The sequence below is a fragment of the Gymnoscopelus braueri genome, assembly GCF_963280865.1.
Source record: "Gymnoscopelus braueri genome assembly, chromosome: 18".
NCBI lineage: Eukaryota > Metazoa > Chordata > Actinopteri > Myctophiformes > Myctophidae > Gymnoscopelus > Gymnoscopelus braueri.
In genome coordinates this window covers 37,546,780-37,564,314 of record NC_137618.1, presented here as the reverse complement: position 1 = coordinate 37,564,314, position 17,535 = coordinate 37,546,780, and the positions used below count along the sequence as shown (strand labels likewise).

The following is a 17,535-nucleotide window of genomic DNA, read 5'->3' as shown; positions in this document are numbered from 1 at the left end:
TTAATCCATTTGTAACTCAGAGATAGGGAAGGGACGATTATCATTGTTATCGTGATAAAAAAAACGCTCACAACAATCATATCGCAGAGATTTTTTATCTATTGTGAAATTCTGCTTCGTTATACACTGGACCTGAGATGACTCTGTACTTGGCTCTGTACTTCTCTGTACCAAGTCTCTTCGACAAAAATAGCAGATCTACGATCTCACAACGTGTCGGCTAATGTTCCCCCTGAGAATATGGATGCTGATGTACAATTGGTTAACAAAAGTGCCATTTTAAGAGTTTGACGCATATTTTGATAATCACGATAATATCGTTTATCACAATTATTGTGGCCACAATTATAGCGACGTTAAATTGTCCTATTGTCCCATCCCTATTCAGAGAGCGTCAAATTAACATTGAGGAATTTATTGTGAAGCCGGTGAACATATCAGAGTGACTGGGCAAGCTTAGTAATGGCTTGTTGGCTGTGAAGTTATTGTGACACTTCAGTGCACACCAGGATCATATAACCTCCAGGCTAATCATCCAGGACTGTTAACCATTCAAATGAGAATGTTTTGGCCTTGATCCACAGACTGTGCAAGGCTGGGGCAAGGAGCCAAGCTAGTTAAAAGCATCAGACTTTTCACGCCTGTGAGCATCAGTGCAACAGCAGTCGAGTGGCAAAACTCAAACAAAGACCAGACGGATACAGAAAAGATTTGGACTAAGGATGGGAGGATAATCTTCATTATCGCTTATTTGCAATGAAAAGCGCTCACAATAAGCATATTGCAGAGAATTTAATTCATTGTGAAGTTGTTCTTGGTCATACACTGGACCCGAGTTGGCTCTGTACATTCCATCTACACCAAATCTAATGTTCCCCAAAGAATATGGACGCTTCACCACTTAAACCCTATATACTTTGCTGTGCACCAATAGCGAAAATAGCCTAGCATAATAGCATAATCTACAAGCTTCCAAGTGTCCCATCGCGATGCGTTTTCACAGAATGTTCTGCTATTTTCGCTGGACATTACGGCATGCCCAGAATAAAGACGCTAGGTTTGATGCGGTTAAGAGAATACCATTCACATTTGGATGAGTCATATTTGTTGCTTGACAATGGTTGTGATGCTATATTAACTACTTTTGCTGGGGACCCCCTGGACCCCCCCCAAGGACCCCTGGGGGTCCTCGGACCCCACTTTTAGAACCACTGTCATAAGAGATGTCAGGCCGACCTTAGCCATAGAACACGGTGGCTCCTCAACAAACAGCACGCACGCGTGCGTACACACGCACGCACGCACGCACGCACGCACGCACGCACGCACGCACGCACGCACGCACGCACGCACGCACACACACACACACACACACACACACACACACACACACACACACACACACACACACACACACACACACACACACACACACACACACACACACACACACACACACACACACACACACACACACACACACACTTTCTCTCTCCCTTGCCCTTCGTTTGTTCACTAACAGGGGTCTCCCTGTCCCTCCAGCTCTTTAGTAAACACACAATACATTTTCAGGTGGGCACACGAATCCAATCATTTGCCAGCTTAAAATTTGTAGTGCTCCATTCCAAATGTTGTGTGCTTATTTGTTTCTTTCATCACCACCTTTACTCTTAACAATTAAAACAACAATCACTGGTGTCACAGATGTTGATGGGTCTTAAATGTTGGTACTAGCTGTAACAGAAATCAAATAAAAGCTCAAAGGTGTTATTATTACGAATGTCCACTTTAGTATTGTGTTGTTGTTGTTTTTGTCAGACATTCTAAAACATGAGAATGGGACCATAAAAAAGCTCTGTATTGTAATTGCATAAGACTCTAGTTGACCACAGAGTTTGACTGAGTGTTTATTCATGATGTCACCGGTGTCCTCGTAAACAATTAGCGTGTGAGCTAGCTGAGGGATGGAGGCCTGTGAGCACTGATGACAGTTTGATCATATCTGCAAATGTGCTACCAGGAGGACAGTTAGACACAGGACAATAACTGTGGCTTGTTGTAGGTATCGAGTGCCAATAAGTAATTTGTACATGGAATTATTAGCAGAGCTCATTGGCTACTCCATTGCCGGCTCATTGGCACTCCCTCTTTTAGATTTCTCTGTCAATTCTCTTGAGTGAAACGTGACGTCAAAGGCAAAGACAAATCCATCATTCAGGTGTCATTCTGACCCAGTCCCACACCCTTTCGCTGTAATCAGCATTGATTTGATTACAGTTTTCGGTAGTGAATCAATCTGCCCTCTGACGGAAGCGTGTGTAATAGCCACACGGTTCTCTACAAGGGAGAAGTTGTTCTTGTTGTTGTTCTTGTTGTTTTTTCAGACACTGAGCAATGTTTTTAGAGGTCTTTAAAGATGTAGCTAGCTACAATGCTATTCTGCGCTCTGCAATCAGGACAGGATGGAAATGCTGCATCCTACACCTGAAGTCAAACAAAAGATAAATATGTGTCATAGTTTTACTGTTTTACTGCTTGGGGAAACCTTTTTTTTTTGTCTTTCTTTTTTAATCAGCTACCTATTTTTTTTTAACAGTAGCCCTCTCCTGCCATTCCACCCACCTCATTGCTTTCCTTTCTTGATATCAGCATCTGTCACTGTCTTTCCTGCCATGTCTTCAGCCTGGCAGAGATAAATATCATTTCTGTCAAGCATTCAAATGATTTTTGTAAAGCATTATGTTGCACAACACTTTTTTTTTGCTGAAGCATAAACTAGCCATGACTCACTGATATTGCTCAGAATGTTGGGTAAGTTACCTTTGTGACATGAACACTGCATTCTAACTGTCTGGAAATGGGATTACTGAAATAAACTGTCTGCTACAGAGCGCCAGAGAAACAGTCAAATTGTACAAACAACGGTTCTGGTTAAAACAGATTTTGGATTTATTAGACCGTGTGGTATTGGTAAACTAACGAGGTTTGTTTTGACAGCAGTAAGCCAAGCAGTACAGTCCTTAGCCTATCAGTCACGAAATGTCAAGCCCGTCTTCAACATTGTTAACATATTGTCAGTAATTAGACCAGTGGTTCTCCACATTTTGTGGAGCACGGCCCTCTCGAAAATTGCAACGGCCCACCCATCTGACGACTGACCTTAGCCCATTCAATCCGGGAACACTTTCCCTGTCTTAAGGGATTAAGTGGTCACATGGGTGTCATTTGTAGATAAGACCTTACATTTCAACAGACAGCTGACGATTGACTTTTCTTGGAGCTGCAGCCTAACATTTGAAGCTGATCTTCATCTTGATCATGATCACGATCTTGATGATTTATGAGGAGAAAATACGTTGCTTCCTCATCCACAAATATGGACTCCATATTACTGTATTGTTGAGCAGACTTTCTTTGAAAATCTTTTGAAATAATAACTAGATAAAAATAAAAACCAAATGTAAGAAACGAAAAATACAGGGATCTTTACTCACGACCCATCAAAATGGGTCCCCGACCCAATGTTTGGGAAACAGTGAGTTAGAGAACACATTTGATTACGTTGATAAACCTGACAACACACCCCACACACCTATGCCGCGCACGGTGAGAAGACCTACAAGCTCACAACGCAGTGTGATGCGACCGTTGCGACTTGGTGCGAGCTTGCAGATCGCCACGTTTGCGCTACGCCATTGCGAGACGAAGTAAGAACCAGGGCTGGTTAATCAGACTAATAGATTCATTTAGTCAATTATAAAATATCTACTATTTAGAAATATTATATATCATAATATTATATATATACAACACGAAATAATATTTCGTGTTGATTCATTTACATACATAAAACATGCTTATAGATAAGTGGTTCTCAACCAGTGGTCCGGGGACCACAAGTGGTCCTTGAGGGGGTTCCAGGCGGTCCCCAGCTAAATGATGGAGAGTTGGTAACCAAATGGACCCTTATAGATCTTTAACTCTTGAGAGCGTAAAATGAATACCCTTACGGGTCCATTTGGTTTCATTTTACGCTCTCAAGAGTTAGATTCTTGTTAAACATCCGCATTACTTAATTAAATAATTGTTATTTTGATCAACGTTGGCCTGTTATCTCTCCTATGGTACCACATCAATACAGCATGGAATTGTGGACAAAATCTTATCCAACGATAACAAAATATTCTAGGGTTGAAAACCACTGTTATAGATGAATCAAAGAAGTTAATCGATAGAATAACCGCTAAGAAAATAATTGATAGCTGCAGCCCTAATTATTAGTGGGATGTGCCTCCTGGCGGAGATTTCAGCTCCACCGAGCAAATATTTCTAGTTTGTAATGAGTTTCTTATGCGTCACAAACATGCTGTGATGACAGCAAGACTGCAGGGGTGGGGGAGAGAATCACAATCATTTTCTATTTAAATCAGACTTTGAAGGCAATCTTAGTAACATTATCAATACAGGAAGGAATATGTCAGCGCCATAGCTACAGAGATACAATCTTCCCAAACATGCAAGACATCAACCAATATGACACATCCACATGTGAATATTCTCTTAACCGCATCGAGCCTATAGCGTCTCTATTCTGGGCATGTCGTAATGTTTGGTGAAAATAGCCAAACATTCTGCACAAATAGCTGATCTACACAACAAGCTCACAACGCTTCACGATGGGACACTTATAGATTGGCTATTTTTGCTGTTGGCGTACAGAAATGTATATGGTTTAAGTGGTTAGGCTCTTGGAGGATGACTTCACCCATTTTCAACCCATCTTCATATAATTGGTCCTCACTATCATATAATTCATATAATTGGCACCATTTCCGTCTATTCAGTCTGTGTCACTACCTACCAGTGACATCTTCGGACATTGCTCTTGCATTCATAAAAAAAAAATATTTAAAGAAAGGTTTATTTTTTTCAACAATTCACGTTTTTCTTTTTCTTTTTTATTAACACAAGAACAATGTCCAGCTCTGGGAAACATACATGAATGTTATGGAGACCATTACTTAAGAGAGAAGGATACTGAAAACTATATTTCATATGGTAAAGAAAGTGTAAACAATGTGATTTATTGAAATGTATTTATCATAATTTTTTTATTTTTTTTATAATAATGCAAGTGCAAGGGTGTATATGTGTATGAATGTGTGTAATCGTGTATGTCCTGTATGTCACAAAAAGTCAATACAAATATTATAATAAAACACGAGAACAATGGCTTCCATTATAGCATGCTAACTTTGCAGGAATATAAAGTTTGCAGTTTCTATTAGCTTGGATTCTGCATTGATGATGTCACTGGTAGGCGGTTTTCTGAACTGTCCACAGCCCTCCTCTGAGAGACAAACCGGGTAGACAAATATGGTAAAATATTATCCTGAGCATTAGTGAGGACCAATTATATTAATATATTAAGATATTAATTAGAAAATATACAAGCTCACAATATCGTGTTACACTGTGCTTTTGGGACTTTTTTTACAAATGATCTGGCACCAGCAGTATGTTTAATGAAAGCATTTTCATATCCATAGATAATACTGGTGAATGTTTTGCATATTCATAGTTGTAGGAAATGTCCACATCGTTTCTGTATCTGGTCTTTGTTTGAGTTTTGCCACTGAGTGCTGTTGTGCTCATGCTCACAGGCGTGAAAAGTCTGATGCTTTTAACTAGCTTGGCTCCTTGCCCCAGCCTTGCACAGTCTGTGGATCAAGGCCAAAACATTCTCATTTGAATGGTTAACAGTCCTGGATGATTAGCCTGGAGGTTATATGATCCCGGTGTGCACTGAAGTGTCACAATAACTTCACAGCCAACCAGTGGTGCAAAGTAACTAAGTATATTTACTCAAGTACAGTACTTATGTACAATACAGAATTATTATTATTTTCATTTTTTTTACTTTACTGGAGTATTTCCAATTTTCAACACGTTACTTCTACGCAAATATTGTACTTTTACTCCACTACAATTATTTGAAAACTTTAGTTTTAGCTTTTTTTATTATCATTATTACTTTTTTGTGTCCCAGTTATACCAGTTTGTCCCCGATATACAAACAGACGAGCAGGAGGTTCAGGGTGGCAGAACTACACACACACACACAGGTGCTCCGAGACACAGTGGATGATGGTATTTGTGAAACAGGGCATCTGTTGCTAAGATACATAGTACTGTGCACAATCTTCAGCACTCACGAGTAGGACTGTCACGATCATGACATTTTACTTGATGCTCAATTGTCATACAAAATAATTGTGATTAATGATTTAATTGTGTTTTTCCATAGAACATTGGAACATATACATTTACATTTCTGTTTGGCTTTTAGACTTTGTAAACAAAGATTGCACAGGGCAGATGTGACAAATAACGTTAACCTTTTTTTTAAAGACTGTACTACTTATATCTACTCAAGTACAGTAATTAAGTACAATACAGAATGTTTTTTTTTTTTTTTACTTTACTGGAGTATTTCCAATTTTCAACACGTTTACTTCTACGCAAATATTGTACTTTTACTCCACCACAATTATTTGAAAACTTTAGTTTTAGTAATTTTGTATTATCATTATTATAAAACATACATTAACCACTTCAGCCCTATATATAGGCCTACTTTGGCTTTTTGAAATTGGCCAACCTACAAGCTCACAATGCGTCGCATCGAGACGCATTGTGAGCTAGTAGGTCTGCTATTTTCAACAGAATCTTTAGATAAATGTGAAGGATGTGGAATGTTTTTTAAACATTTTAGCAACGCAAATCTTATACAAAATATTTTCAGATGGAGGTCCACGGCCAATAGTTTGGGGGTCCTCGACATGACATTTTTTGATAACCACTGGTTTAAACAACATTAGGAAGCAAGCCCAAATACAGTAAGTAACAACACTTTAGAAACAAGCCCCAAAACAAAATGCAACTACCAACATTTACAAGCGACTTCACAAGGAGACAAGCTCAAAGTTGCTTATAATAAGCAGACTTGGCAACACTGGTAGAGGGAACTTTGTTGTGGACTGCTGCTGTGGAAAGCCTGGTGACATGGGGTTGTGATGGATCCTGCAACATAACAGTCTATGGAGCTCATTGTCTAACGTTGCATTGGATAACTTTAGGAAACAAGACCAAATAAGCAACTACACTACTACAAGCCCAAAAAAGAAAACGCAACTACCAATATTTACAAGCGACTTCACAGAAAAGCAAGCCCAAAGTCGCTTGTAATAAGCAGACTTGGCAGCTATCGCGCTGGGCAAGATCTGGGCTGTTGGTTGTCGAGGCGTGGTTGAATTTGGCGGAAGTACCGTCCAAGGAAATGACGTTGATGCTTTACAAATCTGTTAACATTCTCCGTGAATGAAACGAGTGTTGTGATTGGTCAAAAAATATTGTTTCCGGGGGAAACACGTACGACGGAAATCCAGTCCACTCAGGACTTCCGAGACACTCTCTGCTTTAGGTCGTGACCAGGCTCTTCTCTTCGCAGATGAGTGAGGCTGGGAACGAGGCTAGGCAGCTATGGAATATGCCACGGGAACTTTTGTGTCCCAGTTATACCAGTTTGTCCCCGATATACAAAAAGACGAGCAGGACGTTCAGGGTGGCAGAACTACTCACACACAGGTGTTCCGAGAGACAGTGGATGGTGTTTGTGAAGCAGGGCATCTGTTGCTAAGATACAGAGGAGTACTGTGCACAATCTTCAGCACTCACGAGTAGGACTGTCACGATCATGACATTTTACTTGATGATCAATTGTCATACAAAATAATTGTGATTAACAATTAAATTGTGCTTTTCCATTGAACATTGGAACATATACATTTACATTTCTGTTTGGCTTTTAGACTTTGTAAACAAAGATTGTGCAGGGCAGATGTGACAAATAACATGAATATAAAAAGAAATGACTGACAATGAGCAATAATCGAAATAAATAATGTACCACGGCCAAAATAAGAGCATATTTGATCATTTTACACAAATAAAAAAATATATATATTCGTTTTAAATAGACGATCTACTGTAGATCTGCTATTCAGACAGTGAAAATGCATGAAAATGGGAACATGGAAACAATTATGCAAAAATAATTGCGATGATCTCAAATAGCCTAATTGTGATTAGTCATAATTGTGACGGGCCTACTCACACACAAGGGAGTGAGTAACAGAAGTGGTTTGTCCAACATCTGTATTTGGCATCAAAACCTCCCCCCCCCCCCCCAAAAAAAAAAACAACAGCATCCACTCTTTCACACCCCGCCAGCTCTCAGAGTATATAGACCCCGAGGTGCTGTTCGGATACAGAAATTCTACCCAACAAACAGAACTATTTGTGTATATTTGGACACAGCCACGGGGGACATGGACAAAGCAGGACGAACCTCTATGGTGAAAGCAGATGTTTACACTCTGGATTCGGTGGTGGGGTGAACCCTTGAAGGCAAATTAAAAGCAGGACTGTATCAGGGGTGGTGGGGGATGAGATGAGGAGGACATCTGTTTTGGATTCCCGTGAGTCTTACACTTTAATAGTGCAGGACAATTCAATTACCAAGGCTGCAAACCCTGTTACTACTGGAGGCCTGCCAAGTGGGCTGGTCAAGCTAACCCAGTGGTTCCCAAACTTTTTTACCACGAGACCCAAAAGATTGTGATCATTTTATGTCTTCCCCGTGACCCAAACTAGTGAAAATAGCCCATCTACAAGCTCACAACGCGTTACGATGCAACATGTTGTGGGCTTGTAGATCTGCTATTTTCACTACTTCTTACTTTGTTTTGTTTATTGTTTTCATGGAATTTTGTCGTCGTTTTTATTATGAAATTATTTTGAAAATTGTTTGATTTTGTTTTTAATTCATGAACATTTTTTATATATATTTGTTTTATCTTTTGAAGTAATAATAATTCAAAACAAAATGTAGGAAACGGGATTAAGGGATATTTACTTGCGACCCGAAAATGGGTCCCGTCCCACTGGGAAATACTGAGCTAACATACAGCATGAAGGGGGAAGGAGAGAGAGAGGGAGAGAGGGAGAGAGAGAGAGAGAGAGAGAGAGAGAGAGAGAGAGAGAGAGAGAGAGAGAGAGAGAGAGAGAGAGAGAGAGAGAGATTTGCTGAAAATAGCCAATCTACAAGGTCACAATGCTTCATAACACATCTCTGTGAGCTTGTAGTCTAGATCGGCTATTTTCAAATATCTGATACAAAGTGGTTAAACTGATGTTTTATACTATATTCAATAATTTTGCTGGGGACCCCCTGGAATGCCCTCAAGGATCCCTGGGGGTCCCGGACCCCAATTTGAGAACCACTGCTTTAGACAGATGTTTTTCAAGGTTCGCAAGGGTTATTGTATGTGTTTTTTTGTGTGTTTTTGTTGTTGTTTTGTTTTGTCTACTCTGTATACATGTAACGACTGTGACATGTATTTATGTTGGGACTCCCTCGAAAACGAGACGGCACAGCTCAAGGGGTTTATCTTAATAAAGAAACTTGAACACAAACTTGAACACACAGTAGGGATAACACGGCACGGCAGAGTGGTGCACTGGCTTGGTGCCAGAGGGAACCAAGTGGTCCTTTATAAAGATGCACATTTTTCTCACAGTTTCCCTTGTAAGGATTCAGCGATTTAACTGATGCAAGATGTGTAATGGGGGGCATCATCTTTCGCCTCGAGGTCAGATGGTACGAGGCAGGGTTATATAGCCAGCTAAAATGAACAAAATAACTACTGTAAAACTAGATTTGGAAAAACATTTGAACTGAAAAAAACTGAAACTGTACTGTGTGTTTACTGTGTGTTTACCGTTTACAACTAAAACTAACTAAAACCATTGAGAAAATGTTTTTTTTGTGTCTTAGTCAGAAATCTTCAAGAATAGCAAAAAGCAGGCGTTGTGGGCTTGTAGATCAGCAAACTTTTGTATTTTTCTAAACTTGTCTTGCCCCTGCCCTGACTAACCCATATCACAAGAAAAACTAAAACTAAGACTAAATCCAAGCCTTTTCAGAAAAAACAAACAAAAAACTTGCAAACCCGCTTTAAAAAACAATCAAAACTAAACTGAAATTGAAAACAAAAAGTCAAAACTAAATAAAATAATAATAAAACTATAACAACATTGGGACGAGTGGTAGAATGGGCGGAGTAAACCGGCAGAGTAAAGCCTAATTTATGCCCTGTCGCCGTGATGGTGTCGAGCGCTGAGAATGGCCGAGAATAGCAGACCTACAAGCTCACAACACGTCGCGGAAGCGACATGTTGTGAGCTTGTAGGTCTGCTATTCTCGGTGATGCAAAATGAAGTATGAATCGAGCTTAAGGCTGAAATGGCAGTGTGCCACAGTATGTGCTGTATGTCACAACGCACACGGCAACGCCAGTGTCTACTCTGGGGACTAGCTCTCCATTCGGCCACAGCAGAACGCGGGTGAGAAAGGTCAGGTGGAGGGCACTGCAAGTGAAAAGCTTTACTCAATTTTTCAGGCGGAAATGGCTAAATCATCTTCAAATAAAATGTCCCTATAACGGCCCTCCCCATAAGCTACAATCTGTGTAGACAAGATGGCAGGGGTTAAAAGACAAGGGCTGTCTATCACCGTGATAGACAACTCCTCTCATGCCTTTAGGAATAAGACATGACTTGGGGCCCATGTCATAATATAAGGTTCCTGTTAGGATCATCTTTCAGTGACACTGCAAAGTTAATAATAACGTTACCTGCAAAGCACTTTCTTTTGAACAAAAGTTACGAAAGTAGCATAATGCACAGTGCAAAATAAACAGTGAGAATAGCAAATACAACACATTTTGAGACAATGCAGTTATATGCCAGTTATAAGCGGCCCTGGAAATGTAAAAGAGATTTAAGAGTAAGTGAGTAAGCAATTTTGGATTCTGAGCCATTCAGCTGTTGACATCGGCCAGACAATCACTTCATACCACTAACCTACTGCTATCTCGATGTTTAACGGAGGCAGGGACACAGCAAAGTATCCTCGTCGGCGTAGAATGTCATAGATTTATGAGTGACAAGAGCTGACAGAGCCAGAACAAAATTCCTTTTTCTCCTAGGATGTGATCCATGGAAGTTATGTACATGATTTGAACAAGATCTAAAGCATGTTAAGAAATGTCAGGAGAGGGACTGAAGTTGCATTTCTGAAAATGTAGGGCAAATACTGTAGGGTATTCTTGGGAGCACTCTGTGCATCAAAGCATCATTTTGGGATTAGGGATGGGACGATATTCGTTATTGTTTATCGCGATAATAAACGCACACAATAATCATATCGCAGAGATTTAAATTTATCGTGAAACTGTCCGTCATACCCTGGAAATTAGTTGTCTCTGTACTTGGACCGCATTTTTCCAGCTACACTAAATCACTTTGCCAAGAATAGCAGATCTACAAGCTCACAACGTGTTTCAACACAGCGGGGTGGATAACAAAAGTGGCATTTTACGAGTTTTAATCATATTTACATTATCACGATAATATCGTCAAATCGCAATTATTTTGGCCACAAATAAAGTGACATGAATTGTTCATGTGTACGTGCTTTGAACATGATCTGGTGCTTGTTGATGTGGCTTGACACTTGAAATGTCAGGAGAGGGACAATTTCTGAAGATTTAGGGCAACATACAGTAGGGTATTCTTGGGAGCACTTGTGCATCAAAGCATCATCTTGGGATCTCATATAAACACAGCGGTCTAACTCAGTAACTAGCTGGGACTTGTGCAAACAGCTGGAGCTCTAATATGCTAAAAGAAAAAACAGCATAGTGATGAAAGACTAACAAACACAGCATCCCTTTCCCACACACTGTTATCAAACCACAACACAGTTTTCACTGGAAATACAATCAGATACAGGATTGTGTCAGCATCACAAACCGTTTAATTCACAGGCTAATCAATGCAATCAAACATCCGATAAAAAGGAAACAGAATAGAATATGTATCGTAAAGTCTTATGTTAGGCTACAGCACTTCTAACCACAAAGCGCGTTTCATAGGAGTTCTGGGAAATAATTTGGAAAGAAATGTAATATCTGAAATAAGTTGTGGTCTACACTCTAGAAATACAACTTTTGATACATGAAAAAGTTTGAATAGCAATTAATTGATGATGATCAATAACTATGTCACAAAAACACTGGCCATTGATGAACACCACACAAAAACCTTCAATCTTATCTTCAAATCTTCAATCTTATTCATGAGTGTGTTGTCATGTGCGTTCTAAAACCCTTGCTACAGCGTTATGAATATGAATCAGGGTTCATGAAAAGCACTACAGTTGTACACTAATGATGAGCATGATAACAGGATTCTGAGTAGTCCGTTTGGAATAGTGTAGTGTGCAGTGTGGAATAGTAAATATAATTGTATTTGAAGATTTGTATTATTTTATTTCAGCCTACTTGTGGACTGATGATACCATTTCCATTATCCAGACTACTGGACACTTTGTTGGAGCAAACACTGAAGTTGTAGAGACTTCAGTGAACTTTGCAGAAGGGGGGGAGGGGAGTACAGACAAGAATGGTGCGAGGGGACAGAGAACATCAGACAGAGAAAGAGAGAGAGGAGGGGGACACACACGCATGCATTGCACGCACACACACACACACATATGCATCCACAAATATCATTTGGGATCATTTAAACTGTATCCAAAAAAATGCACATAAACTGCACTTAAATATAATGGCAAAAAAATATATAACATGTGCATGCATTTTTATTGAGCTCCCATGAGCTCTAGCTGAAGGTTTTGAAAAGCTCAATTTAAGTTGTAAAAATACGACCAGAGGCTTTAAATTTTTACTAGGAACATGTAGGCACAACACATAAAAACAAATATCTCCTGGAACATTAGCATTGTAAGCTTAATAAATGTCCCCATAAAATAAAACCTAAAATAATTTCCAAAAGTGAAGCACAATAACAATTTGTTGAATAAAACAACAGATTTGGGGATTAACAATAAGCTTTCGTCCCAGGCTTTTAGGAACAATGTATGGATAGACCTTAGGGATTAACGAGTTGCTACTAGATTGTATGTATCAATAGGAGTCTTTCCATTTTGTGTATGGTATTGGTGGTATGGGCTTACACATGGCCCATAGATCACATGGGGTCTTTGCACATGGTAAAGGTCAACGGCTCTGCCGGACACTTTGAACTATTTAATTTGGTGACGCATAGGCCTCAGAATCAGAATCAGCACAACTGTATTGTCACATCACAGGTTTACAGGTGTAAAGAAGTAGGCAAAATTAGTTTTTGGCCAAGCTCCATCATTTTGTTGTTTTCAGGAGGAGAAAAGAAAAAGAAGAGGGGTAGGCAGGGGGAGAAAAAAACGAAAAAACTGAGAAACATGTTGAGATTAGGCAAAAATCTAAGATATCTATTCTACATACACATAGCATGCAGCTGGTACAAATATGTACATGAGGTTAGACATGAAGTACATAAGGTTAGACATGGGTTGTAGCACTTCGGTAGGTCCACATAGCAGCAGGTATGTTCGTGAGATTAGACATTAAGGTGCAAAGGAGTGTCAGCACATTGCATGAGATAATGTGCAAACAGATTTTCAACGTATTTGTCAGGATCAACCACATAGTCCACGAGGTTAACTTTCACAGGTACAATCCACATGGTAGATTCACAGGAAAAGTTAAGTCCCTCAGGCCTTGATCAACAGCTTGAGCTACTATATATTAGGCCTATATTAATTACCCATAATCTACAAACAAGGAAAATGTATCTTTGTATCGGCATGTTATATGCAAATATGCATGAAACGGGAGTGGAAGTCCTGTAGTCAACCAAACCCAACTAGCAGTTGCATCTTGAAGAAAAGTGCAAGTCTATCGTGCTTTTGTTTTCATTATTAGTCATGTTACCTTAAAGTGATTATTGGATATGGTCAGTCACAAGACTCACTCACAACCCCTGCTATTATCTGTTCATTATAGAAGCTGAGTTGTAAAGGAATGTGCCTTTGCAAAGTTATAGTAGGCCTACTACATCTGCCAAAGTGCCATCATCATTATTCCAGTTTGATCATGTTTTGGCTGCTAACCTTCCTGATTAAAGTCATGTCAAGATTCAAGTGAGGAAAAAGACCAACGTCAATCATCACTAATCAATCAATCAATCAATCAATCAATCAATCAATCAATCAATCAATCAATCAATCAATCAATCAATCAATCAAACAAACATTAACAAACAGATGAGTACTCTGCCAAGGCTTTCTGCGTAATTACGCAAACCTCGTAGCCTAACCGTAAACCGTTACCACGGTCAAAATCACGAATACTTCTTAACCACTTGAACCCCAACATCCATGGTCTGGGCGCAGTGGTTCTCAAAGTGGATTTCAGGCACTCTCTGGATTTCTTTGGTGGGTCTAAATTGACCCTTACAAGTATGTATGTTACTCTGACAGTATACAAATGGGACCAAATGGACCCGTACGCTCTCAGAGTTAAGAGGAGACCTTGAAGTGTAAAAGTTTGACAACCATCAAAACATAGCAGATCTACGTGTGGTTAACAAAAGGTAATTGCCATAAAATACATACCAGCTTCCATAAGAAGTTGTCCATGCTGTTCAACATCCAGGAGATGCCCACGTGGATGGCGGACAGGATGACCCCGGTGATGACGGCGGCGCGCATCCTGACGGGCAGCAGCGTGTAGACGACGTGGATGAAGAACACGGTCCACCAGACGCCCTCCGAGGCGCCGCGCGGCTGCACCAGCAGCACGCCGACCACCTGCACCGCCAGCACCAGCAGGATGACCACGTAGCACACGATCCACATGTGGTCCTGGTGGAAGCCGTTGCGGTTGCACACCACCATGAGCACCAGCACGAGCAGGATGGCCGTGGAGAACACGGCGGCGAACGTGGGGTCCGCGGCGGCGCTCCCGCCGCTGCCGCCGCAGTGGAAGCCCAGCATGACCGCCAGCACCAGCACCAGCACGGCCATCAGCATGGTCAGGCTGCTCTGGTTCAGGCGGAAGAAGTAGCGCTGGTAGAGCCTCTCCAGCTTCTCCGAGGGGAACTTCTTGGACTTGAAGATCTGCATGACGCCGCTGCAGCACGCCGCCGTGGAGCACTTCACCACCTCGGGCATGACCTCCTGGTGGTCCTGGGTCTTCAGCTTGGCTCTCCGCTCCTCCAGACCCAGCTCCACCGACTTGTTGGTGGGTCTCACCTCCCCCCCGCCGCCGCCGCCGTCTGCGTGTTGTTGTTGTTGTTGTTGTCTCGGGGACAGGCGGCTGTTGTTGTGGTTTCTTCGCCCGTCCTCTCCTCCTCCATGCTCTTGCCAAGCTGACCTGGACCTGAAGCTGACCCTGCTGACCGTCGTCGTCGTCGTCGCTCGTCCGCCGGGCGGTTGTCGCTCCGAGTCATCGTCGTCCCTCCATCGGCTGCTGGACCGCGCTCTGGCCGAGTATGGGCATCCGTTGGCGACCGCCTCAGACTCTCCCCAGGCTGATCTGTGCTCGGTCCCTCCCCTCAGCCCAGGCGCACCGACCCCTCCGGGTGGGCTGACACTGTTTGATCTCGACATGATGGATATTGGAAGCAGAGACAACCACCAGACAACTCAGATAACCTCAGCTTGTAGAAAACAAAACAAAAACTTTGCTCTCCGCTCCTCCAGACCCAGTTCCACCGACTTGGGTCTCTTGTAGAAAAAAGAAAGAAACTTTGCAAAAAGTATTCCAATAAAAATGAATATGTAATGACTTAGTCCCAGTTACATCAGTAGTAGTCTGTCTGTATTTTTGAACCCATATCTATTCGCATAGTCGATTATTAGACTATTATTACACTTCAGTGCGAGTCCAAAAAGTCAAGTAAGATAAGATCCGTGGAGGGAAATTCATGGAGGGTGATATCATACGATATACACGTAAATGATTAAACTATAGAATGTGCGCAGCTTACGAAAATTCCTGTGAGGGGAGATTCAGTCAAACAGTTTAACAATGAGACGGTCTTAAAACGTAGCCTATATATCCTACTATAATTATCACAGACACAGAAGCTTCTCTCTGGAGTGAAATGCCTCGGGGAATAAAAACAATTGAACATGCGCGAAAGTCACAAGAGAATCAATAATAATCATCACGAGAGGAGGGAACATTGGATCCATGTGGACTTGGCTCTCTCGTCGGATACAGCAGGATAGGTGGGCACTAGGGACATCTGGGCACCTCGATGTCAAATTGGCTATTTTGTCCCAAATCTTAAAAAATAAAATATTTGAAAAAATGGTCTTAAGTAATGTAAAGTACACATGATGTGAACATGCACTGTACATCTGGGCCTAATGACAACCCAAAGAGCCGTTAGCTGTCAGAGGAAACCAACAAGCATTACGCAACTCAAACGGTCCGTATAGCTATCATCACATCACAGTGCACCATCATCATCGTTACGTTTGGAATCCGTTATATCTGCATGATACACGCCTCCTGTTTCCTTGGGATGATGGTGATGTTTCACTGAGGAAGATGGAAAATACGCGGAGAGATCCCATGTTGCTGTTTCATTCAAAAGCCGTTCATTGGGGGTCTTCAAGTCATGCACCTGTCCTGGCCACACACACATACACACGTTGCAGCCTTGCATCCTCCTCCTCACATTGTGAAAATCTCATTCATCATCATCACCATCATCATCATCACGACCCTCGCTGACCAGCGAGGGAAACCTCGGCCACCCCACTATACTTCTCAGCCACGCACAGCCGCGCAACAACAACACAACAGATTACGTGTTATTGCCTCGTCAGCTTTAACGTCTGCCTCCTCTGCGCCAAATTAGTGATCCATCCATCCAACAGCTGTCCATCACTACCGAAATGTCTCAAATGATCGATTCCACGCTTGCTTCGCAGCCAGCGGCCGTGCTGCTGCAGCGTGCAGGACAAAATCCGCAGCGTTATTAGCGCTAGTCCGTAGTTTTTACATCCAATGCGATGTTACTCCAGCAATCTGTCCTTCCTTTAAGGTTACTGATAGAAGTCGTGTTTAGCGCGTGGCATCTTAAGGCTATTTACTGCTTATTGCTGTTAGATGGATGATGGCCATTCAACCAAGTATGATTCCTGTGGTCCGCCTTTGCCCCGTTTCCATTGGGACACCGAGAGGGTGACTCACGCTTTCAGGCTCTTCATTGGCTCTCCGCGGTGTCAGTCCAAACCAGCCCTCCCCGCGCTCCCTGCAGTTTGGGATGAATGGGCGGGTCTGTGTTCACAGCTGGACCCCCAAGCGCCGCTCAGTTTAACCCCTTGTGTGACAACACATCTGTCTGCCCCTGGCTGCATGGGGTTGTCATTTGTGGTCCCAGGGAAAGCCCCCCCCTCCCCGCCAGCGTTCACAATTCACATAATTTAACCTCAAATGCTGTTATTTTATGCATATATTTTCTCCACCTCTGAATGTTTTTTTGCAGATTAAT

At 41.6% G+C, this 17,535-nt stretch overlaps 1 protein-coding gene across 1 annotated transcript in view; it reads right to left on the bottom strand.

Moving 5' to 3' along the window:
• The window catches only part of adcy5 (adenylate cyclase 5), a 105,276-nt gene extending 89,452 nt beyond the window's left edge, over nucleotides 1-15,824 (bottom strand). Inside the window, exon 1 of the mRNA XM_080412223.1 lies at nucleotides 14,642-15,824. Coding sequence (XP_080268349.1) covers nucleotides 14,642-15,637 — 996 coding nt within the window. The 5' untranslated portion in view covers nucleotides 15,638-15,824. The remainder of the gene's footprint in view (nucleotides 1-14,641) is intronic.
• Nucleotides 15,825-17,535: the final 1,711 nt, after the last annotated feature.